The sequence below is a fragment of the Hemicordylus capensis genome, chromosome 16, assembly GCF_027244095.1.
Source record: "Hemicordylus capensis ecotype Gifberg chromosome 16, rHemCap1.1.pri, whole genome shotgun sequence".
Classification (NCBI taxonomy): Eukaryota; Metazoa; Chordata; class Lepidosauria; order Squamata; family Cordylidae; genus Hemicordylus; species Hemicordylus capensis.
Window position 1 is genome coordinate 6,740,237 of NC_069672.1, and position 25,609 is coordinate 6,765,845.

The following is a 25,609-nucleotide window of genomic DNA, read 5'->3' on the forward strand; positions in this document are numbered from 1 at the left end:
CTGCCCCCTGGTTCTGCAGCTGGCCAGGCTCCGAGGTTGCCAGCTTGCGTCGCTCCCCCCCCCCCCAAAAAAAACCTCCCCCTGCACGATCCAGGAGCCCGCAGAAAGGAGACCAGGCTGCAAGGAGGCGCCAACCCTCTTGGCGTGGGCTGCAGCAGCCCGGCTCCCCGAAGACCAGAGAGTGCCGCTGACAGAGCGGCCAGCAAGCGGGGAGCTGCTGCAGGGCTGAGCCCAGCCCCTCTGCTTCCGGTGCAATGCATTGTGGGAGACTGGAGGACTCCCCCTCCTGCAGGACGTCCCCGATGCTGGAGTCCCCAGGGATTGGCATAGGGGGGTCCCCATGCAGGGGGTCAGAGAGAGAGAGAGAGAGAGAGAGAGAGAGCTTGCAGTGGTTCCCTGCTCGAGCTGCATCTGCCTGCTGGGAATAAGGAGCCCGAGTCTGCTTAGCCTCTTGGTGTCGGAGGAGGGACGGTGCAAGAGGAGGGTGCTGGTGCTGCCTGGAAGACGGCGTGTGTCCCCCGCCCCCCCACACACACTAGAGATGCGCCCAGCCCAGAAGAGGCTTTGGATCCAGAGGGCGGTAAGGGAAAGGTGGCGGCGGCAGTGGGAGCGGGTGATGGTGATGGTCCCCCTGCAGCCTCTTCTGCAGGGAAAGGGGTCCCGGCCTGTCTGCCAGGAGGAGCTTGGCCAGCCGCCTCAACCTGTGCAGGGGGGAGAGGGAGATGCCCGGAGGAGGGTCTGCAGGAGCTCTTCCCAGTGTGGCCAGAACCTAAGGGGTATACTCGTGAGTCAAATGGGCCGTAACCCAAAATTTGGCTTTTTTAAAAAAAAGCCAAATCTGGCAACAGAGCATCCTACCCCCGATTGCCCTCCTCCACCAGCCGGTGCAGAGGTCGAGAAAGGGCAGCCTCCCTGCAAATACGGGGGGGGGGGGGGGGCGTTTCTGTCTTGTGTGCCTTGTGCTGGGCGTTTATCTCCGCGAGTTCCGGGCAGAGGCATAACTAGGGGAAACGGCGCCTAGGGCAAGCACTGGAATTGCGCCCCTGCCCTGCCCAAACATCAGACACGCATCTTTTTTCAGCCCTCGGTTTGCATGATCTCGTCTCCCCTCTTCCAACCAAGACAGCCTCTGCAGCAGCCCCAGTTGGGAGAGATGACGGAGATACAAACTGAAGCAACTGAGACCTAGCTTTTACTCTGTCTTACTCTTCTCATGAGACTGTGGTGTTGTAAGGTGGTAATAACAGGCCAGGGTGTCTGATGCAGACGTTGATGTGAATGGGGCTCATTCCTGGGTCTGCTTAGCCAATCAGTCAGACACAAGGATTGGGAATTATTAACTGAGGTTTATTGCTACTGCAGTCAACAATAGGTAATCAATAGGCTCACGCTCTCCAACCGGTTGCAGTTTGGTTACAGGTACATCTTACATTTATACAGACCATCTAATGATGCTGACACCCTAGACACAGTATACGTGGCAATAAAGTGGTGGTCTAAGTATCTAGTATGCATGCGAATGATTCATTGTCCATCTGGTGATTACTCATTTGGTTATATCCTGTTTTCTGGCCTGGGAAGCTTAGCTGTCTTAGCAAATTTCATATACATTTTAGCGGAAGAGAGACAATGACGCCGGTCATGAGAGACAGTGATGTCCCTGAGCTGGGCCAGGTTACTTTAAGTTAGAATGCAGTATTCTGGGCAAACATGGAGTGTCTTTGGTTTTCTAAACACATCAACACGATTCACATTTATAATAGCAATGCCAGTTCAAACACTTGGAATAAAGGTATGCATGGTGGGGAAAGCAGAATATAAAGGCCCCGATCCAAAAACAGGCATGAGCATCTTGCTCTATGAAATGCTAGAACTATGGATAGTCCTGGCTGTATTTTGGCCCTATGAACTATGGTTTAGCCTTATGAACTGCTAGCATAACTAGGACAGTATTTATTCTATTTGGAGAGACAGGAAGGCCTGGATTGCCTATGGACATGTGAAGCTGTCATATAAGCATAGGTGGAGTGCCGCAGAGGCAATTGCTTACGCCAGCGAATTCTGGGAGAGTGGCAGATTTTGGGGAGGGGAAAAGTTGTTTCTTGTTTTTTAAAAAATGCTTAACACTGTTGTTGGCGGTGGCAGAGAGAGATCCTCCCCACCACAACAGGGAGGAGGGTAGAGGTGAGGATGAAGCTCACCTCTACCCCCTTACTTCTAAATGCCACTGTGGCGGGGGGGGCAGTCAGTGAAGGCGGCTGCACAGCGGCTGCTGCCTGCGGGGAGTGGTGGGAGACAAAAGGCAAGTCCCCCCTTTTCATTAAAATCCTGCTGCCTGCAAAATGAAGCGGCTGAAAGTGGAGACTGTCCCCAGAGCCCCGACCATTGTCGCTGGAGCAGGCAGCCGCTGAGACTCAGGGATGTCTGTGTGGGCTGGGGTGTGTGTATTATTATTATTATTATTTTATTTTTACATTTATATCCCGCTCTTCCTCCAAGGAGCCCAGAGTACTGCATACTTGAGTTTCTCTTTCACAACAACCCTGTGAAGTAGGCTAGGCTGAGAGAGAGGTGGTTGGCCCAGAGTCACCCAGCAAGTATCATGGCTGAAAGGGGATTTGAACTCGGGTCTCCCCGGTCCTAGTCGAGCACTCTAACCACTACACCGCGCTAAGAGCAGCAAGGTAGTAGCCCGCTCGCCCGCCCTATCCTTCCCCACCCACAGTTTTGATCTGGTTCAAATGTTTCCATTTTAAAATTCTGATTCTGATTTTAAATGCATTTAAATTTTAATTGTTATGATTTTTTTAAAAAAAAATACTTTGGGAGCAGCGCTACTTTGGGAGTGGCGGTATACAAATTGAATAAATGAACGAGTAACATCCTCATACAAATACATGGTGTGGTCACATTTGGAGCTCTGTGTAGAGTTCTGGTTGCCATATCTCAAAAACGACATTGTATAGCTAATTCTCTGTCTAATTAGGCATAATTGGAAATCATGCACAGTACTATCAAGCACCCCTACCCCAGTACTTTCCCTCCTCGCCCCCTTGTTAAGTCCACTGAGAAACCTCCCCCTTTCGCTGGAGGAAAGGAGATGGGTGTTTACAAAGTGTGTGTTTTGACTTACTTTTCAGCTTCAATCCCATATTTGTCAATATGGGATAAGAGAGCCAATGTGGTATAGTGGTTAGAGTGCTCGACTAGGACCGGGGAGACCCAAGTTCAAATCCCCGTTCAGCCATGAAACTAGCTGGGTGACTCTGGGCCAGTCACTTCTCTCTCAGCCTAACCTACTTCGCAGGGTTGTTGTGAAAGAGAAACTTAAGTATGTAGTACACCGCTCTGGGCTCCTTGGAGGAAGAGCGGGATATAAATGTAAAAACAAATAAAATAAAATAAAATAAAACAAACATTTGAGGAGGGGTGTGCAGAAAGAAAGGCAAAAGGATGTCCTCGTCTACCTGTCCGAGGCTAATCTGGTCCTGGACCAAGCTGCCACCCTGCCTGTCACACACACACACACACACACACACACACACACACACACACACACAGAGCAGCTGGGCTTTCTCATTCTTCTGCCGGGAGAACATGGAACTGGAGGCTGATCATGGATCTGAGGCTCCATTTTTAGGCTGCCACTTGGCATCCCTTCTTGCTGGCCACATTCCCTACGAGTCTTCTGTGCTGCTGCTTAACTTCCAGCATTTTGCATAGCACCTCCTTGCAGGAGGAAGCATCTAGAACACTAATTAAATATGCCTCTTGGATAAATTTTCCACATTTTACAAAATGAAAGAGGGTCTTGAGCAAGTTCAATTTAATTCATTCATTCATTCATTTATTTAATTAAAATATTTCTATGCCACCCAAAACATGCGTCTCTAGGCAAAGTACAATTTGCAAGCTCTTTTCCATTCTTTCCTTAATTTCAGTCCAATAGCTTTTACCATAGTCACATATTATGTATTACATATGGAAAAACCTGCCATTCTCTTGTTTGCATTTCCATCATTTCTTCTTATGAGATATCCTGGAGGCTCCTTTTTTAGCCTACTTTCCAGGAGGCTTATGTGAACACCTGGCGTTCTGTGTGTCCATGTCTATGGTCCTCCCCCGCCCCCCATCAACTGCACAATGCCTGGACCAATATTATTTATTTATTTACATTTATATCCCGCACTTCCTCCAAGGAGCCCAGAGCGGTGTACTACATACTTGACTTTCTCTTTTCACAACAACCCTGTGAAGTAGGTTAGGCTGAGAGAGAAGTGACTGGCCCAGAGTCACCCAGCTAGTTTTCATGGCTGAATAGGGATTTGAACTCGGGTCTCCCCAGTCCTAGTCCAGCACTCTAACCACTACATCACACTGAATCAAATCTGATACAGTTGTAGGGACACATATAGACGCCTCAACGGTGTATTTGTGATTACGTTATCCACTCCAATTGAAGATGAGGGACACGTAAACATTTGAGGCGCAAGTGCGCTAACTTGTGGACTGTCTAACTGATTTGATCCAAATTATGTACAGTTGTAGTGAGTGACACAAAGGGACAGCTCAGTTGCATAGTTTTATTTGTTTGTTTGTTTGTTTGATTCAATTTAGTGTGTGATGATGTCACCCACCCCAATTCAAGATGGCCGATGCATAAACTTTTGAGGTGCAAGTGGGCTAACTTTTGAACTGCCTTACTGATTTGATCCAAATTTCCTACAGCTGTAGGGACACATAGGGATGCCCCAGTGGTGCCATTTGTGATGATATCATCCACTCCGATCCAAGATGGTGGACATGTGAACTTTTGAGGTGCAAGCACACTTTGTTGAAGACTGTCTAACCAATCTGAGTTGTAGTTGTAGTGAGCGACACACAGGGCCACCTCAATGCTGTCATTTGAAATGGACATTTGAGGCGCAAGAGATCTAACATGTGAACCTCGATTTGAACCTAATTTACTCCAGTTGTAGAGAAAGTGAAAGTAAGCAGATGGCATTCTTACTAGAACAAATTCTGACCATTTTTCTCTCTTCACTGCAGCAGGTGACAGATGGGAGAGGAGGAATGAGGGAAACCACAGTGGAGGTTTGTTGGGAGGAGCCAGATGGAAAAGGAAGCCCAGAGACTACAAACTGGAGCAAAAGAGAAGAACAAGAATGGATCTCTTGTTTCTCTGCATGAAATCCAAAATATAATGCAATAAGAAAGAGAAAATCCGGTGCCCTCCCCATAGAAAAGGTTTGAGTCCTGAGCCAAGTGTTCAACCTCAATGTGAAATGCACGCAGAGAGGAAACTATGTAAATGCTTAGCCTTAGACTGTGGAAAGAGTTTCAGCACGCGTGGACAACTTACATCACACCATAGAATCCACACTGGGGAGAAACCATATAAATGCTTAGACTGTGGAAAACGCTTCAGCAGGAGTGGGCACCTTACTATACATTATATTAGAATCCACACTGGGGAGAAAATACATAAATGCTGGGAGTGCAGGAAAAGCTTCAGCACGAGCGGAGACCTTACTGTACACCATAGAACCCACACTGGGGAGAAACCACATAAATGCTTGGAGTGTGGGAAGACCTTCAATCAGAGTGGAAAACTTACTATACATCATAGAACCCACACTGGGGAAAAAATATATGTCTGTACGGAGTGTGGAAAGAGCTTCAGCACGAGTGGAGGCCTTACTGTACATCATCGAACCCACACTGGGGAGAAAGTGCATAAATGCATGGAGTGTGGAAAGAGCTTCAGCCAGAGTGGAACTCTTAATTTACACCTTAGAACACACACTGGGGAGAAACCACATAAATGCATGGAGTGTGGAAAGAGCTTCAGCCAGAGTGGAACTCTTAATTTACACCTTAGAACCCACAGTGGGGAGAAACCACATAAATGTTTGGAGTGTGGAAAGAGTTTCAGGTTGAATGGACATCTTACTATACACCAGAGAACCCACACTGGAGTGAAACCACATAAATGCTTAGAGTGTGGAAAAAACTTCAGCCAGAGAGGATATCTTACTTTACATCTTAGAACACACACTGGGGAGAAACCACATAAATGCTTGGAGTGTGGAAAGAGCTTCAGCATGAGTGGAGCTCTTACTGTACACCACAGGATCCACAGTGGGGAGAAACCACATAAATGCTTGGAATGTGGAAAGTGCTTTAGAACAAGTAACCATCTTACTGTACATCATAGAACCCACACTGGGGAAAAACCACATAAATGCTTGGAGTGTGGAAAGACCTTCTCCCTGAGGGGAGTCCTTACTTTACACTATAGAACCCACACTGGGGAGAAACCACATCAATGTGCGGAGTGTGGGAAGAGATTCAGAACAAGTGTAGCTCTTACTGTACACCATAGAACTCATACTGGGGAGAAACCCTATGAATGTTTGGAGTGTCAAAAGTGCTTTAGCCAGCGTGGAGAACTTACTGTTCATAACAGAACCCACACTGGGGTGAAACCACATACATGCTTGGAGTGTGGAAAGTGCTTTAGAACAAATAACCATCTTACTATACATCATAGAAGCCACACTGGGGAGAAACCACATCAGTGTTTGGAGTGTGGAAAGTACTTCAGCCAGAGTGGAGCTCTTATTTTACACTGTAGAACCCACACAGGGGAGAAACCACATAAATGCTTGGAGTGTGGAAAGAGCTTCAGCACGAGTGGCGCTATTGCTATACACCAGAGAACGCACACTGGGGAGAAACAGCATAAATGCTTAGAGTGTGGAAAGTGTTTTAGAACAAGCAACCAACTTACTATACATCACAGAACCCACACTGGGGAGAAACCACATACATGCTTGGAGTGTGGAAAGAGCTTCAGCCAGAGTGGAAATCTTACTTTACACTTTAGAACCCACACTGGGGAGAAGCTGCATAAATGCTTGGAATGTGGAAAGAATTTCAGCCAGAGAGGACATCTGATTCTGCACCATAGAATACACACTGGGGAGAAACCACATAAATGCTTGGAGTGTGGAAAGACCTTCAGCCATAGTGGAGATCTTACTAAACACCATAGAACCCACACTGGGGAGAAACCATATAACTGCTTGGAGTGTGGAAAGAGCTTCAGCACGAGTGGAGGTCTTACTAAACACCAGAGAACACACACTGGGAAGAAACCACATTAATGCTTGGTGTGTGGAAAGAGGTTCAGTAGGAAGGATTACCTCACTGCACATGCACAGTCACGCAGGGTAGAAATAATACACTTGAAACTGCATACAAGCCTGTTGATCTCCCTTGTGAAATATACACTCTTGTGAGTTTTATGACTTGCTTTTACCCTTTTTGCTTCTTGAGGGAACTCTGATTATGTTTGTAGCTAATTCATGAATACATGTTTATAATTTGTTCTGTGAAGGAATGAATATTTTCCTGGGGGGGTGGGGTTGTGTATTACAGAATTTTGTCTTTGTGGTTGTGATTTATAGCATTCTGTAGGCCAAGTCTCACAATCAGTGAGACCTGGTTTGTGGCGGTGAGCGGGAAGAGCAGGCTAAGCCCGCTCTCCCTGCTCACGAATGGGGAGGGAGCCCTGGGCGGCCGGATCGGCCACCACACATGATTGCTGGCTCCATGACAGAGCCGGAGGGGCTCCGGCCGATTGGCCCCTGCAAGCTCCAGCATGCCCTGTGCGAGCGTGCAGGACATGCTGGCGAGACCCCCAGAGCTGGGAGGTGGCTTTTTGCCTCCCCTCTGGGGGTCTCCTCATGAGTAGCCATGGAGCCGCAGCGTGGCTACTCACGTTCCAATAGCCCGGGTTTGTGGAGTGCTCGCTCCGCAAACCCAGGCTAAAGGGCAGGCTACTTGAGCGGGTTAGCCGCTCAAGAACCACTGGGCTCGCAGCCAGGCCTGGTGGTTCTCACGATTAGCAAAAATTGAGCTAGGCTCTCCAGCCCAATTTTTGCGAATTGTGAGACTAGCCCATGTCTATTTCTGTTGATTTCCTCTAAGATGTACTGGATAGCAGAACAGGCAAAGCCCGCACCAAATTAAATATTTTGTATTTTTTTTGTTCCTCCTTTCCTTAATTTTCATTGTAATACCAATCTCAATCTCATTAATACATGTAACATTCTTTTTCATAATCTATTTTATTATATTATTGTTTTATATCCTGTGCTGGTCATTGACCATAATGACTGATTGATTGGTCTCTCCGGGTTGCCCCAGAGACCAATCTGGCTGCCGCATGTTGAACTAACTGACGCTTCCAAACTACGTACAAAGGCAGCCCCATGTAGAGCACATTGCAGTAGTCAAGCCTGGAGGTTACCCGGTGATGCACCACTGTTTTGAGGTCATGCTCTTCAAGGAATTGATGCAGCTGTTGAATCAGCTGAAGCTGGTACAGTAGAAAGCACTCCTGGCCATGGCCTCCACCTGAGTTACCAGGGTGCCGCTTGGTGCAGCAGTACTCCCAAGCTGTGTACTTGCTCCTTCTGGGGGAGTGTAACCCCATCCAGTGCAGGAAAGTCTAACTCATCCCTCAAATTCAGAGCCCTACAATGTGCACCTCTGTCTTGCTTGGATTCAATTTGTTATACCAGGAAGTGGTTGGAACATGTAAACTGCACGCTGCTCTTCTAAGCAGCACTTACCCCATCTGTGTCGGATAGCGTGGCAGAGATTAAAAGAACTCGCTCACCACTCTCCACCTCAGGCGGGGCGAGGGGGCTGTGTCCAAAGTAAGTCCCACCGGCATAACTGGGTGATCCAGTCGTGGGCTCTATCCTGTTTTCAGTTCAAACACTGTGGTTAAAAGGGGGAAACTCCACATTGCAATGTATTTATTGATTTGATTTGTATACCGCCCCTCCCAAGGTGGCTCTGGGCAGTTTAACAAAAATCAAAAATACCTAATAATAAAAAATCAGAAGCCAATTAAAAGTGGATAAAAATGGCAATTAAGATGAAATAGTATTAAGAGCCAAGCAACAAAGAGAGTCTTTAAGGTTCTCCTGAAGGCCTCCATGGAAGAGAATCCTCTCCTATCCATGGGGAGCGTTTCCCACAACCCAGGGGTGACAAGAGAGAAGGCCCGGTCCCAGCTTGCCACCAGAGGCACCCAAAGACTGGCCCCTCCTGCTGATCTCAATGAGTGACGGGCATCTTGTAGAGAAAGGCGCTCTCTCAGGTAACCCCGACCTAAGCCAGTGAGGTCTTAAAAGCTCATAACCAGCACTTGGTACTCTGTCCAGGAACGTATTGGCAGCCAGTGCAACTGTTGGAGAATAGGGATACTCCAGAAACCACTCTGGCAGCCGCATTTCGACAGCTGAAGTTTCCGAACTACGGACAAAGGCAGTCCAACATTGACCGCATTGCAGTAGTCCAACCTGCAGGTAACCAGCTGGTGCACCACTGTTTTGAGGCCATCCTCTCTAATAAAAGGCTTGGTGTCCGTCCGTGGAAAAGGCGGCGGGGGAGATTGGCCGAGGCGGCGGCAGAGCCGCCGCCTTGGCCGGAGGAGAAGGATACCAGGACGGGGAGGCAGAGGGCGGCGGCGGCTCCAGCGGCCGCAGGGAGGCAGAGGCAGCAGCAGCGGCTCCAGGCCAGCCGCGGAGAACATAGCTAAGTGCTGTTTCGTTAAGAGCAAGCCTCTTCACAAAAGGAAGCGGCGGCGGTGCTGCTGCTGCTGCAGGCTGTGCGCGGAGTTGGGGGCGGCATTAGTCGCCACGGAGGCGGGCCTGAGAGAACAGCCGCGAAGGCTCCCCAGCGACTCCCCTCCTTCCCCCGCCCCTCCCTCCCCCCCCCCCCGGAACTCAACGGCTACTTGGAGTGGATCTTTAAGGCAGGCAAGAACGGAGGAGAGCGTTGCTGGCGTCTTCTGCACTCCCTGCTGCTCAAGGGCGGGGGGGGGGGTGGATTGATGAAAGCAAAGTCTCCAGTCTCTGGGGCCTTTCCCTAACAGCCCCACAGAAGGAGACACGTCCATGGAGGATAGCGGGTGTCATTGCCCACTCACCGGGATGGCTGTTGATTCCCTTCAGGACCAGAGGGGGCATGCCCCCCAACACCCAGCATGCCCCCCAACACCCAGTGGGGAACACCAAGGGGAATGTGTGGTTTCTTTCTTTCCCCCACTGCGGGCTTCCCCAGTTCCCCAGTTGGCCACTATCCCGCTATCGGGATCACAGAATAGGGAAGGAGGCTTTACTCTTTGCTCTTGCCATGGGCCTGATTCAGACTCCTCCCCCCTTTATTTAAACCCTACACAGATTGCCACAAACAGCTTAAAAACAAATGCTAAAGGGCTGCCTTTGAAGAGTTCTTAGAAACTTCCGTTGGTCCCAAATATTGCTGCTATTGACCAGCCAAAACGGGAAGAAAAGAGAGAGAAGGGAGGGGAAAGGACAAAAGAAAGAAGGAGGGAGGGAGGGAAAGAAGGAAAGAGAGATCTAAGGAAGGAAGCAGAAAGAAACAGGAGAAAGGAGTGAGGGAGAAGGATAAAAGACAAAAGGGAGGGAGGACCCGCCAGCCCCAAAGAGCGAGCCCATTAAAGGAAGAAAAGAGGAAAAGAGAAAGAAACAGAAAGAAGGGAGTGAGAAGAGGTGGAAGACACGATGGAAAGGAGGGTGAGAGGGAGGGAGAAGGAAGAAATGGAGAGAGAGAGAGAAGAAAGGAAGGAAAGAGGGAAAGAGAAAGAAAAAAGAAGGAAGGAGAAGAGGGGAAAGAAAGGAAGGAAAGGAAAGACGGAGAGAAAAGGAAGAAATGAAAGAGAGAGAGAGAGAGAAAGTGGGGGAGGAAGAAAAGGAAGGTGAGAGAGAGGGAGAAGGAAGAAAGGGGGGGGAGGTACTAGCGCCCATTATTTTAACGGGCTTAAAATTACTAGTTGGTAATAAGTCAAGCCCTGAGCTTTGTTGCTGAATGGGGAGGGATGCGAACTTGGATCTCCCCAGTCCTAGTCAATCCCCTCTTCGCTCTCCTTATATTCATCATTGATTGATTGATTGATTGATTTAAAAATCCATTAAACCAAAGTCTCAGTATTAATGGACCTTATTAAACTCCAAAAGGATTTCTCCAAACCAGGAGAGGGTGCACCAAATGGCCAGTATGATTCAATGTAAGTAGGTGTAAAGTGAGGTGCACTGGGGCAAAAACCCCCAACTTCACATCTTTGCAGATGGGGTCTGACTGAGCTGACTAACATGGAGCTTCCCAGACGGGGACTTTACCTTGAGTTTACTTTACGAGGCTGGGTGTGCATTCACATATAGGCCAGATTTCCCCCGAAGTCCGTGCGATATATCAGGGAGCACTCCCCACGTGATTCGGGTACTTCCCTCCGTATTGGCAGCTAGCCCCATATATGTCTGGGATTTAATAAGCCCTCTCTTTGTGTCCGAGTATCCATTATGTGCTGACCACGGGGGAAAGCCTTGCGGTTAAGCCTGCTGTCTGGAAAAGCTCCAGCAGCAGCATCTTGGGGTTGTGGTGGACTGCACAGTGCGTGTGTCAGCTGTGAAAAAGGCTATTCCACGTCTTCCATTAGGAAAGGAAGCGGTTTCATTCTGCGCGTATTGCGTCTGCAAGTTCTCGTCCAGCAGAGCTGTTCAGGATTGTTAGGGGATTAGCTCAAGCCCCTCCCATTTCAAATCAGTTTCCAGAAACAGTGTCTCACTGTAACTTATTCAGTGAGTTCTTTGCAGATAAAATCTCTCGCATTCGGGTTGATCTGGGCTCCAGTCCTTCTGCAGGGCTAGTTAGGCAGGTGTCCAGGGTGTGGCCCCCAGAAAGGCCATACTTTTCTCTCCAGTTTTCCACAGCTGAAGTGTGACACGCCCCCCCTCCCCACCCCCAACCAAGTCTGGAACTACAAAGGGCCACCTGTGTGGTGTGTGCCCCACCCCCAGCAGTTTGTAAGAAAACAGGAATTCTTCCACATCACATCAGAGACATGCTCATGCTTCTAAGTGCTTATAACCATGATGAGTCCCAAGTGCAGCATATCTGTAGAGGTCTTGCCTCTAGGTGGCTGAAGTAGTCTCTGAATTCTTTGCAAGCTGCAGCTGAGTGTCACTCCAGCTCTTAATCCCTAATAAGCAGCAGCTAAAGCTGGCTGTGATGAGCCAGGACTGGAATTCCTCTAAAAAGAAAGCGGGATTTCTTCTCTCCAAGAATGCTTGGTACTGGGAGGCATCATCTCTCTGATAGTGCTGTGACCAAGTAGTGATTTAAAACAGTTTATGATTTCAAGAAGATACCAATAGCAGAGACCACAGTGCAATCAAGAGCAGGGAGTTCAATGGCTTCTCCTCCTCCTCCTCCTGCTTGTAGGGGTGTGCACGGAACCGGAGCGGGACGCAAGCATGTCAGCGTCCGGTCACATCCGGAACACAAGGGCAATGGGGAGGAGGGAGGTACGCTGCTGCCCTGATGGGCTGTTAAAAAACCAATGGTGGCAGGAGGAGTAATTACACCCTCCCGCCGCTCTTAAAGGGAGACCCCCGCCGTCTTCGAGCCGGCAGAACTGCCGGTTCTTCGAACCGGTTCCGTGCACATCCCTACCTGCTTGCCCTCTCTTTATTTATTTATTTATTTATTTATTATTAAAACTTTTATACCGCCCTTCCAAAAGGCTCATTAAAACACCTTAAAAACAGTTAATAATTAAAATAAAAATTATAAAACATAACAATGATTAACAATTAAAAACATCATAAAACTACAATTAAACAATCAAAACAATTTAAAAACAAATTTTTAAAAAGCTGAGAAAGCCTGGCTGAAGAGATGTGTTTTCAGGTGTTTTCTGAAAATTGCCAGAGATGGGGAGGATCGTATCTCAGCAGGGAGCGCATTCCACAATCTCGGGGCAGCAGCCAAAAAGGCCCATCTCTGTGTAGCCACCAAACGAGTTGGTGGCAACTGGAGACGGACCTCCTCAAGTGACCTCAGCGGCCGGTGGGGCTCATAGCGAAGAAGACGCTCTCTTAGATACCCGGGGCCTAAGCCGTTTAGGGCTTTATAAGTAATAACTAGCACTTGTATTTTGCCCGGAAACCTACTGGCAGCCAGTGTAACTCCATCAACAAAGGAGTAATGTGGTCTCTCCGAGATGACCCAGAGACCAACCTGGCTGCCGCATTCTGGACCAACGGAAGTTTCCGGACTACGTACAAAGGAAGCCCCACGTAGAGCGTATTACAGAAGTCCAGTCTGGAGGTTACCAACAAATGTACCACTGTTTTGAGGTCACTGATCTCGAGAAATGGGCGCAGCTGGCATATCAGCCGAAGCTGATAGAAGGCACTCCTGGCCACCGCCTCAGCCTGAGAAACCAAGGAGAGATGTTGATCCAGTACTCCCAGACTGCGAACCTGTTCCTGTTGAGGAAGTGTGACCCCGTCTAGAACAGGCAGATCAAAATTGTCTCTGGAGTTCTGACCCCGCACAATAAGTACCTCCGTCTTATCTGGATTCAGCTTCAGTTTATTCTCCCTCATCCAGCCCATTACTGCTTCCAGGCAGGCATTTAGGGAGTATATGCCAACTCCTGAAGAAGTTGACATGGAGAAGTAGATCTGGGTATCATCAGCATACTGGTAACACCCAGCTCCAAATCCCCTGATGATCTCTCCCAGCGGTTTCATGTAGATGTTAAAAAGCATTGGAGAGAGTATGGAGCCTTGAGGAACACCATACCTAAGCTCAGATTTTGAAGAGCAACAATCTCCAATCGACACCATCTGGAATCTGTCCGAGAGGTAGGAGTGGAACCACTGAAAAACAGTGCCTCCCACCCCCAACCCCCTCAGACGTTCCAGAAGGATACTATGGTCGATAGTATCGAAAGCCGCTGAGAGATCCAAGAGGACCAACAGAGTCACACTTCCTCTGTCCATTGCCAATTGGAGATCATCCATCAGGCCGACCAAGGCAGTCTCCACCCCATAGCCCGCCCGAAAACCAGTTTGAAATGGGTCTAGATAATCAGTTTCCTCCAAGACCGCCTAGTGCTGAGAGGCCACCACCCTCTCAATTACTTTGCCCAGCCATGGGAGATTGGAAACTGGCCTATAATTGCTCAACTCTGAGGGATCTAACGCAGGCTTCTTTAGAAGAGGTCTAATAATTGCCTCCTTAAGACAAGGAGGCATCCTGCCCTCCCTCAGAGAAGCATTTATGATTTCTACCAGGCCGCCTACAACAGTCTCCCTGCTAGACAGAACAAGCCATGTTGGACAAGGGTCAAGAGGACAAGTGGTAGGCCTCACTGCTCCAAGCAGCTTGTCCACATCCTCAGGAGTCACAAACTGAAATTGATCCAGCCGAATCGTATAAGAGGGGTTGTCGGACACCTCCAGTTCAGACATCAGATTAATTGTGGAGTCTCCATCTAGGTCGGCCCGAATCCGAGAGATTTTGTCTGCGAAAAATTCATTAAACACACCACAGCGGGTAACTGATACTTCCAAATTCTGGTTCAAGGGAGAGGGAGCAGATACTAGTCCCCTGACAACCCTGAACAACTCTGCTGGACATGAACTCGCAGAGGCAATACGGGCAGAAAAGAACCGCTTCTTTGCCGCACGTATCACCTGAGCATAGATCTTTAAATGTGCTCCATGTCGTAATCTGTTGGATTCGAGTCGAGTTTTTCTCCACTTGCGCTCCAGTCACCTACCTTGCCGCTTCAGCCCCCGTAGATCTTCCGTATACCAAGGGGCCAATTTTGAAGCAGGTCGGAGGGGACGCTTAGGAGCAATCGTGTCTACTGCCCTGGTGAGCAAGTTGTTCCAGTTTTCAACCAGGGCATCAACAGGATCACCTGCAGAGCCAACATTAAATCCCTCCAAGGCTTCTTGGAATCCTACCGGATCCAGTAACCTCTTCGGGCGGACCATTCTAATAGGCCCCTCGCCCCTGCGGAGGTGGGAAGTGGTTGTAAGTCCAACCTTAACCAGATGGTGGTCTGTCCATGACAACGGGGAGATCGAAGGAGTCCCCACCCACGGAGCACCACCCTGATCAGAATAAAAGACCAAATCAAGCGTGTGACCTGCAATATGCGTCAATCCAGAGACCGCTTGGGATAGGCCCATAGTCATCATGGCCGCTATGAACTCCTGAGCTGCCCCGGACAAATTGGTCCCAAAATGAACATTGAAGTCCCCCAGCACCAAAAGTCTGGGAGACTCCAACGCAAGTTCCGCGACCAAGTCCGTGAGCTCAGTAAGGGATTCCGTTGGGCAGCGGGGCGATCGGTACACCAACAGAAGTCCCAATCTATCCCTGGTCCCCAAACTCAAGTACACACATTCGATATGGTCCGATACCCTAATAGGGACCCTGGTAAGGGAGATGTTATCCTTATAGACCACAGCCACTCCACCTCCCCGCCCACGTCCCCTCACCTGCTCCTCTACAGAATATCCTGGCGGGAGAAGCTGGGACTAAACTGGACCACTAGCCTCCCCCAACCAAGTCTCAGTAATACACATCAGGTCGGCCCCTTCATCCATGATCAAATCATGGATGAGTTCTGATTTATTTTGGACCGACCTGGCATTGCAGAGAAGCAAGGTAAGGTTATGTGGGATGTTGGCAGTGCTCCCCGAGATCAAAGAGCTGGCAGGAGAGCCGGAAAGGGGGACAGCTATTAGATTTCTGACCACCCTTTCCCCGGAACAGCCTGCTGACCTGCCAGCGTTTCTTTTTCTATTCCCCACCACCACAGGAATAGCTGCCCCACCTTCAACGAAGGCACTCCCTGGCTCCCCATCTCCAGACAAAGCCACACACATTACAACTTCAACCTAACCTCAGCACAACCTAAAACTGATTAAACAGAAGCCTCCCCCTATACAAATGGTTGGACAAAGTGTCCAGCCCTCACCCTCGTTTCTCCCCCGAAGTGGCTCCCCCAGAGGGGCAACCCCCTTTGGTGTCACCCCTTCAGTGGCGACCCTGCCGGTGGCGGGCCCGCCGCCACTGGCAGTCTTCCTATATAGGCTGAGCAGTAAGCTCAGCAGGTGGAACCAGGAAAAAACTGCCCACTCACCCTTACAACCCCAGTCCTGCAAAGCCTCTCCACAAGCAGTCCTGGGGGAAGCAGATGGCAACCAGGGAGGGCAGAAGAGAAGAGGCAGACACCCCAGTCTCACACCCTGGGGGAGATGGAATCCTCTTCTCCTCTTCTCCAGCAGGCTTCTTTGAAGGAGTCTCTTTTGCTGGCAGGGGAAGGTCAGTGTAAGGGTTAAACGGAGAGAGGTGAGATAGATGGCTGGAGAGAGACGTCCCTTGGAAGCTGCAACTACAAGGCCTGGGTGCCTCCCTTCCTCCTTTCCTTCCTTCTCTGCCTGGGAGAGGAGGCAGCTCCGTTGCTGGGATAGGGAGGGAAGCAGTTCACTCCCCTCCCGCCCTGTTCGCAACCCCATCGAGGAGCAGCAGCCCCGGGCAAGGGACTGGCCGGTTTTCGGCCTTCACTCGGTGGCCATTATGGCCCGGGCCATGCAGAGGCCATATGCGCAGGTGCACAGCCTCCATAATGGCCACCGGGCAACCAGGTGAAGGCCGGAAACCGGCCGAGGAGTGGCCGAACTGGCCAAGGGGGTCATTTCGAAGGCCGGCAGGGGGGAGGGGGAACCTCCGTGGACACCCCGCCACTTCCAGGAACTCCCCCGAGGGGAGTAGAAGGTTTTTTTAAAAAAATTTTTAAAAGAATTTTGAACTCAAGAACCCCTTGAACTTTGGGGGGTGTTCAGTCTGGGGTTGGACCAAACCGGGGGGTGGTGAGTGGGTGGGTTGGTTTCGAACCTAAACTGTTTCGGGGTCAAACCAGATTGCACATCCCTAGCAGAAGGGAGCTGCATGAGCTGCAGAAGCCTGCTAGGAATAAAGATCCAGCGTTTCCTTAATGTCCTGTTGCTCATTTGAGTCGGAGCTCGGGTGCAAGAGGTCAGTGATACATGAAAGATTATTGCCTGTGTTATTAAACCCACAGTGATCCTGCTCCCAACCTGGAAAGACCCACCACTGGTTGCTGGATGCTTTGGATACAGAGCAAGGTAAGGGGGAAAGTGGGGAAATGCTTGACTAGCAAGCAGAAGGCTGCCGGTTCGAATCCCCGCTGGTACTATATTGGGCAGCAGCGATATAGGAAGATGCTGAAAGGCATCATCTCATACTGCGCGGGAGGAGGCAATGGTCAACCCCTCCTGTATTCTAAAAAAAACCACAGGGCTCTGTGGGCGCCAGGAGTCGAAATCGACTTGATGGCACACTTTACCTTTAAGGGGAAGTAAAAGCATGTGGGGGGAGGGGGGATCAGTCTCCATCAACATCTCCCTGAAGCTTTTTCTTCAGAGAATTATATGTCCCAGCATGGTTGTGAGGAGGAGGGCAGCCAGCAGCAGCAAGCTGTGCAGGGGATGGAGTCAGAAGCCAGCAGAGCTTCCAAAAGCTCTTCGCTTGGATCAGTGGCGTGGGGGTGATGCCAGCAGCTCCTGGCCCAGCCCTTGTCCCCTGCAGGCCCATAGCTGGGAGGATGACTGGGGCTGCCACCGCTATTTTTTTTTTAATCCCATTTTTAAAAACCAACATTAAAAACATCATGTATGTTGCATGCACTTTGGACTGGCAGGAGCCAGATCAGCTGCCGCCGCCCCCTCCCCCCCACCCCAACATTTAGGCTGGCTACGGGCCTGTCTGACGTCAGCCGTTGGGCTCGATTTCTGAGCAGCTTCAGCCAGCACTGGGCGGGCAGCCTGGCTGGGAACGCGTCTCCCATGACCATGTCCCCTGGGCGTCTGATGTCAGAGGCAGGGCATGCGCTGGCGTGCCAGGTATGGCCCCTGGGCACAGCAACTCAAGTCCTTTGAATGGGTTGCTCACTGTGGTGCTCTGGTCCGTCCCTCCCACCGGGCTGGAAACCCAGATTGTCCCCAAAGCTACAGAAAGGGGAAAGTTGATCCTTGCAAATCAATATTTAACTAACAATTTCTTTCCTTTCTCCTTCTCTTTGCCAGGAGATAATGGGGCCAGTTCCTATACCTTTAAATGTGCAGTTAGTATATCTGTGGTTTCTTATACCCGTGGGGAAAATAGAATCAGGTGTAGAGACCAAGTTGGGTAGAGGGTATCCCTCCAATCAGATCTCTCGAACCCTTCTGGACCTTCCTTTCCCAGATGCAGGCCTATCCCTCCCCTCCTTCTCTATGGTTCCTAGGCTTCCTTTCCTGCTTCAAAGAGGGCACCTTCCCATAAACATAAGTAAATAAAATGATAGAGTCATGGGGAGTGATCAGCTGTTGAGAGGCAATTCTTTCCCAAGGCAGAACTGGGGGCTTTGGCCCCTTTGTCTTCTGTGGAGAGCTGCTTCCCTGCCTGCTCACTTGAAGTACACACATTAAATGGGCACTAGCCAACCCGCACAGAGCATCTGTGCACTCTTTGGGGCCGGCTTTCCCCCCCTCCCTCCCACCCCACACTCTCTTGCCACCCCCTGCCCCTCCCCCCACATTTATCTAGAAATTTGGCCTCCTTGTTCCCCATTCTGAGAGAGGGTGATTAAAGATACCCATTATGACAACTCTGCCTCTCTTTGATGCCTCCGCAATTTCCTTCTCCAGCTCCACGTCATTGTCTGAAGCCAGTTCTCTTTGCTATATATTTTTCATTCTTTCATTAATTTGAGCTTTTAGCGTAATCACATAGCCATGGGATATGGAAATGACTGCTAACCTCTTGTCTGCATTTCCACTATTTCTCTTCACGTGACCTCATCAACCCTCCTTTTCTGTCCCAGGCTCTTACCAGTTTTCTCTCTTCCTTCCAGCAAATGAGAGTTGGGAAAGGAAAAATGGTGGGAAAGCCAGCAGAGAATTGATGGGTGGTGCTGTATGGAAAAAGAGGGAAGAACACAGACAAAAAATTGGAGTCAAATAGAGGAACAAAATTGGAGGTCCGGCTTGTCAAAATAGAGTCCAAAAATAATGCAAAAAGAAAGAGAAAGAAACCTGTGCCCTCTGAGTAGCAAAAGCTTCACTTCTGAATGAAGCTTTGAACATCACTGGGAAATGCACTCAAGTGAGAAATTATATGAATGTTTGGATTGTGGGGAAAACTTTAGCACAAATGGAAAGCTTAATAAGCACCACAGAACCCAAACTAGGGAGAAACCACATAAATGCTTGGAATGTGGGAAGAGCTTCAGCACGAGTGGAGATGTTACTATACATTACAAAACCCACACTGGAGAGAAACCACATAAATGCTTAGAGTGTGGGAAGAGCTTCAGCACGAGTGGACAACTTATTACACACTACAGAACCCACACTGGGGAGAAACCACATAAATGCTTGGAGTGTGGAAAGAGCTTCAGCCAGAGTGAACATCTTTCTCAACACCATAGAACGCATACTGGGGAGAAACCACATAAATGCTCAGAGTGTGGGAAGAGCTTCAGCCAGAGAGGAAATCTTATTATACACCAAAAAACCCACACTGGGGAGAAACCACATAGATGCTTGGAGTGTGGGAAGAGCTTCAGCAAGAGAGGACATCTTATTAGACACCACAGAACCCACACTGGGGAGAAACCACATAGATGCTTGGAGTGTGGAAAAAGCTTCAGCATGAGTGGAGAACTTACTAAGCATCACAGAACCCACACTGCGGAGAAACCACATAAATGCCTGGAGTGTGGGAAGAGCTTCAGTGAGAGGGGAAATCTTAGTATACACCACAGAACCCACACTGGGGAGAAACCACATAAATGCCTGGAGTGTGGAAAGTGCTTTAGTGAGAGGGGAAATCTTACTATACATCACAGAACCCACACTGGGGAGAAACCACATAAATGCCTGGAGTGTGGAAAGAGTTTCAATGAGAGGGGAAAGCTTCTAATACACCACAGAACCCACACTGGGTAGAAAGCACATAAATGCTTTGAGTGTGGAAGGAGCTTCAGCCAGAGTGGAGATCTTACTATACATCACAGAACCCACACTGGGGAGAAACCACATAAATGCTTGGAGTGTGGAAAAAGCTTCAGCCAGAGTGGAGATCTTACTATACACCATAGAACCCACACTGGGGAGAAACCACATAAATGCTTGGAATGTGGAAAAAGCTTCAGCACGAGTGGAAATCTTACTGTACATCACAAAACCCACACTGGGGAGAAACCACATAAATGCCTGGAATGTGGGAAGAGCTTCAGCCAAAGAGGACATCTTATTAGACACCACAGAACCCACACTGAGGAGAAACCACATAAATGCCAGGAGTGTGGAAAGAGCTTCAGCCAGAGGGGACATTTTATTATACACCGTAGAACCCACACGGGGGAGAAACCCCATAACTGCTTTGAGTGTGGAAAGAGTTTCAGCCAGAGTGGAAATCTTACTATACATCACAGAACCCACACTGGGGAGAAACCACATAAATGCTTGGGGTGTGGAAAGACCTTCAGCCAGAGGGGACAACTTATTATACACAATAGAATCCATATTGGGGAGAAACCACATAAATGCTCAGAGTGTTGAAATAGTAGAGAGTGGAGATCTTACTATACATCACAGAACCCACTAGGTATGTGCACGAATTGTGATTTGAAGGGTGATTCATAACCCCAACCCAATATGTTCATATCTGCTCCTCCACCTCTTGACACCACTTCCTAAATCACAGCTCTCCTCCCAGCTTTCTTCATGCACCAACGACGCTCTCTCCCAGTTGCCCTTGCGTGACGCTGGCATGTACATGGCCACCACACATGTCATTTGCGTTGTCAGTAACCATGACCATGCAGAATAAACAGAATGTACTTTGTATGCTTTAAAGATTCAAGAAGATATTTTGAAATGAAAAACCTTTTAACTTTATCAAAGCATTCTTAATAAAAGAATAAAAAGAAATATCAAATTTAGAGGGACTTAAGGCTGAAATGTTAAATTGATGTGACAGCTGAACCCCTTAATATTCTTCCTCCTGTAAAAAAACTTCACTCCATTTACATAAAAGGCAGGAATTTCAGAGGCATGACTCTTTAGTATCCAACATTTCCTTGCATAATGACATCCAAGATGTGAGTCTGGAAAGCTCTTTAGTGGAAGACAAACTGACTGATGGAGTTAAGGTTAATACTGACAAAACTCCACTGGATGGAGAATGTAAGGAAATAAATTTCTAAAGGACCAGACTTATTAGAAACCTTTAATGAAGTTTGATTTTCCCTTAGAGGAGGTGAGTATGTTGATAGTGACTTCACGTAGGAGTGATTATCTGAGGGAAATGGAACTTAATCCCAAGGCAATAGGGGAGAGTCCAATCACATTATAACAACCTTCTGGCTCCATGAAAAACTGTGCTCAAGATGTGGACTCTTTCTTGAAGCTTGATGACGATTCAGTTGCCTCCATTAGGCCCTCCATTTCGGATCCAGACAATAATTGCTTGCCTCCCTCAGACAACATCACATCATACAGCGTACAGCGTAGTGCCCCTATTTCAAGTATTAAGCAGCAAGAAAGTACTACAATGGACATTAAGCACCACAACTGACATTCATAGGGAGGCGAAGCTTAAGATAGTCCCCAATAATATTGTGAGCACCAATACCATGAAGGAGAGTACTTAATGCAATTCTTGGAGGAAAACCCTGTGATTACAGCTTTACAGGAAGATCATGTTTGGGGCACTGACGAGAAGGATGTGTTCAGCCATCCCCAAGTGGGACAGCAGTATACGTCCCCAGGGTCATCTAGGGCAGGGCTGCTCAACTTTGGCCCTCCTGTTGGCCTACAATTCCCATACTCCCTGACTATAGCCACCTAATGGAGCAGCAGGGAAATGACTTGCCTAGCAAGCATGAAGTTACTGGTTCGAATCCCTACGGATACATTTCCCAGACTATGAGAAACACCCGTATTGGGCTGCAGCGATAAAGGAAGATGCTGAAAGGCATCATTTTGTACTGTGCAGCAGGAGGCAATGGTAAACCCCTCCTGTATTCTACCAAAAGAAAACCACAGGGCTCTGTGATTGCCAGGAGTCGACACCGACTTGATGGCACACTTTACTTTATTGGGGGTTATGGGAGCTGTAGTCCCAAAATAGCTGGACGGTCAAAGTTGAACAGCTCTGATCCAGGGCCAGGGGACTAGCAATCATGCAGGATCAATCCTTTGGTTTTCAGCAGGTCCAAGTTAAGAAAGATCTAAAGGGACGATATATTTTTATTAAGGGTAAACATGATGCTATGGTGCAATAAAGCATCGCTTTATTGCCCTAATCAAAATCAATATCACTTTTTATTTAGCACACGTTCTAGACTGCAGAAATTTAGTCAAGGTAATGTAAATGTAGGTGGAGACTTTAATTGTGTTGCTGATTACAGGCAAGATAAAATTTTGAGAGGGGAACTTTTAGGCAAACAGAAGTTTAGTTCAATAGGGAAACTATTTAGACAGTTTGCCCTTAAAGATGTATGGAGAGAGGCTAATCCATTAGCCAGAAATTACACTTCTTATTCTCCCAGGTTTAAATCCTATTCAAAGATTGACTATATTTTAATTTCTGATTTTTTAAAACCCTGCTAACTGGGCAAAGAGGCACCTTTTACCGTGGTGATTCTCTTTATTTAGCAGGGAGAGAGTAACTGGCCCTATCCACCCCCAGCACAGTACTTCCAGTGACTGTGGCTGGTGTGTGTCTTATGGTTTTTTTTAGAATGTGAGCCCTTTGGGGGACAGGGAGCCATATTATTTGTTTGTTATTTCTCTTTGTAAACCGCCCTGAGCCATTTTTGGAGGGGCGGTATAGAAATCGAATTAATAATAATAATAATAATAATAATAATAATAATAATAATAATAATAATAACAACAACAACAACACCATCAGTAATCGCAGCAGACATCCAGCCAAATTTTTAATCAGACCATACCCTTGTAACTGCCTCTCGCCAGATTTTGAATGCCCGACTTTATTTGCCAATTTGGCATTTAAATCCAGTGTGAGTCGACCAACCAGATCTATCTAAGAGACTCTAATGTGATTTTGAAATACTTTGAGCAGAGGAGACGCATCCTGTCGATATAGGCCAATATTGCTTGTATTCCTATTTGATGTATGCATGTCAATACTTTACAGTGTAAGGTCTGAGTGCCTTTTTGCCATAAATATATGACTGAAATTGCTTTCTTGCTGGCAAACCCTTGTTATAGATTGTGACCTCCTGGAGTACCCCAGTTGCCCTCTCCTTCCTCCCAGACTAGTGATCAGAAGACTTCAGGGCTCAGAGCAACTGCTGGGTGGGGGGGGCTTCCTTTAGAAGGTGGGGGGAGAGCCCAGGAAGTTCAAATCCAAGGGAGCAATCTGGAGGACTGAGCAGGGATTCCTGGCTCAGTCTCCAGCAGAAGATTTGGCTTGTTGGTTGGTCTGTGCCCTGAGGAAGCAGCCAGCTAAGGGCTGCTGGGGAGATGGGAAGGCTGCAGCCAGTGCAACCAGTTAGGACCAGTTCAGGTAGATGCATAAAGGGAATTGTATTATTCTTTCCTGTATTGCTGGAATCTGTGTTGTCTCATTTAATGAATACCTTTTCCTTTTAACCTGATCAGAAAACCTTGCTGCTGCAGTGTGCTACTACCCTTTCTTGTGGGTCTGCCTTGGCCCCACACGCCTGCTCAGCCCTTTTGCGGAGGGTTTGGCCACTTTAACCTCCCCCAGGAACCTTATATGGAGAGTGGGCTTCCCTACATCAAGATCAAGAGGATGGCGGTGGTGGCAGCCTCCTTGAATCCCTTGCAGTCCAGGATTCAACCCCAGGGAACGCCCCCTCCTCCTGGGGCTGTGGGGCCCCTGCCCACAAGCATCCCTTGGGGAAGAGGTTGCGGCTGGTGTGTTTAGATTCAGGCCATGGCCTTCTCCTCCATTGGGGCGAGAGAAGTCTTCAACACCCCTCCCTTCCTTCTGCTTTTTTTCTTTTCATTAAGCTTATAGGAGCTTTGGAGACTGCTCTCCTGTTTGGGACATTTCGCAGTGCTCACTGGCCTCACTGCTGGTTCCCTTCGCTCTTCTCTAAATGAAAATCATGTACGATGGTTTTTGAAACCGCATTAAATTTTTAACTTGCCATTTTTAGAAATTTTCATATTTATTTATATTCAAACACACACATATGCACACAAATAATTACTAATGCAATGTCCTGCCTCCCCCGCAGTTTGCTTTACTGACAAAATGGGGCTCTCATCATATTTGAGAGCTAGGAGGGACCTTAGAGGCCATCTAGTCAAGCCCCCTTCTCAGTGCACAGCATTTCTGACAGGGACCACCCAGCCTCCCCTCTCCAGCCAAACCATCAACTCAAGCTGCTAGGTCTGCAGCCAGCCATTGCCTGTCCTGAGAGTCCAAGGGGTGGGCAGGGCTGATCCAATACCCATTGAACTTCAGGTGTTTTTATTTCATTTTATCTTAACTCCACCCCACTTACTTGGCCACTGGCTGCTTCTGCTAAGCCCAGCTATTGTGTTTGAATTGTGTCCAACACCACTTGAAGGACTCCAACGTTCCCAAATCGAAAACACAAATACTTCCCAGCTGCTGGAAGAAGGAGCCTCCTACCTTCCCCTTGCTGGAGTTTCCTTCAGGGACCTCTGGCAGGGAGTCTGGAGTTGTATCGGAGGTGCCCTCCATTCTTGCTGGTCCTCTTCAAGGTCTCCAGGAGGTGAGTGAGTGGGAGGGAGGGGAGGAGGACCAGGAGCAGCCAGAGAATGGCATCTCCTCCCCCTTGGATTCCTTTCCTCTGACACCATCTCCAGTCTGGGGATGTTGCTCTAGCAATGCCTCTGTTCTTGGCACAGAGCATGCTCCTCTCTTTGAAGGCGGCATTTGCACTGCCTCATAGGGTGGAGTCGAAGATGCTTTGTCTGCTCCTCCATTGCTGCTTGGAATGCAAACTGAGAGGCTCTCCTCCCCTGCTCTCTGCATCAGAGACTGTTAGTAACAATCTCTGATGCAGAGAGAGAGAGTGTGGGCTGTTTTCTTCACCTATGCTTAGTTAGTCAAAAGTATCCAACTCTGGCTTCTCAATTAAAGTTGCTTCCTGTTCCATTTGCTTCAATCTAGAGGACAAGTCCTTTCTCTGCAACATCATCTCCTGGGAAAGCCATTCTCTGCAGGGATTTCACCACTGCTTACATGTCCCCAGTCACTTTAAGAAGGCAGTGGCCAAGACCTTGGAGTGTGGGCCATTTCCAAATCCATGCTCTTGGCAGAGATAAGAGGGGGTCACCTGGATCGGAGACATCTCATTCTAAATGTGAAGTCTAGTGTTGGGGAATACCAGCTCCAGAGCATAGGCAGAGTATAAACCCAGATGTTCGGAAGCAAGAAGAAAAATATCCCAGTCGCTGGAGGGCTGATTGAAATACACTTGGCCAGAGGGAAGTGTTTGCTGGCGCTCCAAGGCAACCTCAGGCAGAGCACCCAAGGTGAAGGGGGCAACCCAAGGGTCCCTAGATGGGGTGCAGGACTCACCTTCTTCCTGGGCTCTTTGGCAAATGAATGGCCCTTTTAAAGGGCAAAAGTTGCTGGTGGGAAGAGGAGGAGAAGA

The 25,609-nt window shown here is 48.5% G+C and overlaps 1 protein-coding gene and 1 pseudogene across 2 annotated transcripts; both read left to right on the forward strand.

Moving 5' to 3' along the window:
• The first annotated feature begins 260 nt into the window (after nucleotides 1-260).
• Nucleotides 261-7,401, forward strand: LOC128338469 (zinc finger protein 845-like). Of its 2 annotated transcripts, none has more exons than XM_053280968.1 (2): nucleotides 261-580; nucleotides 5,050-7,401. In XM_053280968.1, the coding sequence occupies exon 2, from the start codon at nucleotides 5,286-5,288 to the stop codon at nucleotides 7,167-7,169; it is 1,884 nt and encodes a 627-aa protein (XP_053136943.1). In that variant the 5' UTR covers nucleotides 261-580; nucleotides 5,050-5,285; the 3' UTR covers nucleotides 7,170-7,401. The 2 variants fall into 2 exon arrangements, with proteins under 2 accessions (XP_053136943.1, XP_053136944.1); XM_053280969.1 differs by having other exon boundaries at nucleotides 5,053-7,401.
• Nucleotides 7,402-9,924: 2,523 nt separating this feature from the next.
• On the forward strand, nucleotides 9,925-24,086 carry LOC128338472 (zinc finger protein 271-like; annotated as a pseudogene).
• Nucleotides 24,087-25,609: the final 1,523 nt, after the last annotated feature.